At 33.8% G+C, this 1115-nt stretch overlaps 1 protein-coding gene across 1 annotated transcript in view; it reads right to left on the bottom strand.

Moving 5' to 3' along the window:
- Positions 1–795: 795 nt before the first annotated feature.
- Positions 796–1115, bottom strand: part of LOC108687951 — a 2977-nt gene continuing 2657 nt past the window's right edge. Inside the window, exon 3 of the mRNA XM_018193995.1 lies at positions 796–1080. Within this exon, the coding sequence (XP_018049484.1) occupies positions 916–1080 (165 nt within the window). The 3' untranslated portion in view covers positions 796–915. The remainder of the gene's footprint in view (positions 1081–1115) is intronic.

The raw sequence follows: 1115 nt of genomic DNA on the forward strand, positions 1-1115 counted from the left end.
GACACAAATTCATATTATGGATTTAAACAATATTCTTTTCAAAAATATTCTTTGTCCTTTGAAAAAAAAAAAAATAAGAATTATCATAAACACATACTAAGTATTAGTACAGTTAATATAATCAATTTATCCAAATAAAAAAATTTATTTAGATAAGCTTCCGTTTTTTTTTTCAAGAATTAATTTATATTATATAAATAAAATATTGTGAAACACGCATGTTCAAAGTTAGCTGTAGAAATGGCGCTCTTTTAAGTTTTTCGTCGGCGAACAGTCATAACGTTACAAGTCAATCTATTTTTGGGAATGTATTTTGATTCGCAGAAAAATATTCGTATTCTATCTCCGATGTATAGTCCAAGGTGTGTATGTGTCATTTATAGGTATAAGATACAATGTGTGTCCGTGCGTCGGAAACAATGAGGACTAGCAAGTAGATGGAAATATTATGTTGCACAAATGTACCCCTTTTCCAGACACCGCACCGTCGTTTTTTGATGAATTAGAAATATATTATTTCTAACATTATCGGTATATTTCCTTATCTTAAAATTCTAACGCTAAGTGAATATATAATATGTATGCACGTGGATGCCAGTACAGAGAACACTGTTTGTTTATGCTTTACATTAAAATGTAATTGCGATATTTTTTTCAAAAATATCGGATTTGTGTCGCTATTTCCAATTAACAATTGCAAGAAATACTATGGGAGACACACACAATCATCCTGAACACAGAAAGTTCTTAATGCAATAAACATCAAAATGTTTTTTCTGGATTTTTTCTTCTTTTTTTTATGCTCGCCATCTTCTCTCTGAAAATGCACAGACGATCTGCCCTGGCTTCACACTCGGTAGTTAAAATTGCATCTATAGATTAGGTCTGTCTGTCAATAATAAACATGAGAGAATATTAGGCCGTGGCCTCCTCCGCGTCGCCGTTATTCTCGGCTTCGGAGCACTTCTCCTCGAGTCTTGACTTCTTTTCGGGACTCGCACCATCCTGTGCATCCTCTGCTGCATCAGCTCCGGCCGTTGATTTCCTCTTTACGCAGCAACTGTCGGCTGGAGCATCTAAAATCGTAAGCAGAAAAATTATATATTATATATATA

The sequence above is a fragment of the Atta colombica genome, unplaced genomic scaffold (genome assembly GCF_001594045.1).
Source record: "Atta colombica isolate Treedump-2 unplaced genomic scaffold, Acol1.0 scaffold222, whole genome shotgun sequence".
NCBI lineage: Eukaryota > Metazoa > Arthropoda > Insecta > Hymenoptera > Formicidae > Atta > Atta colombica.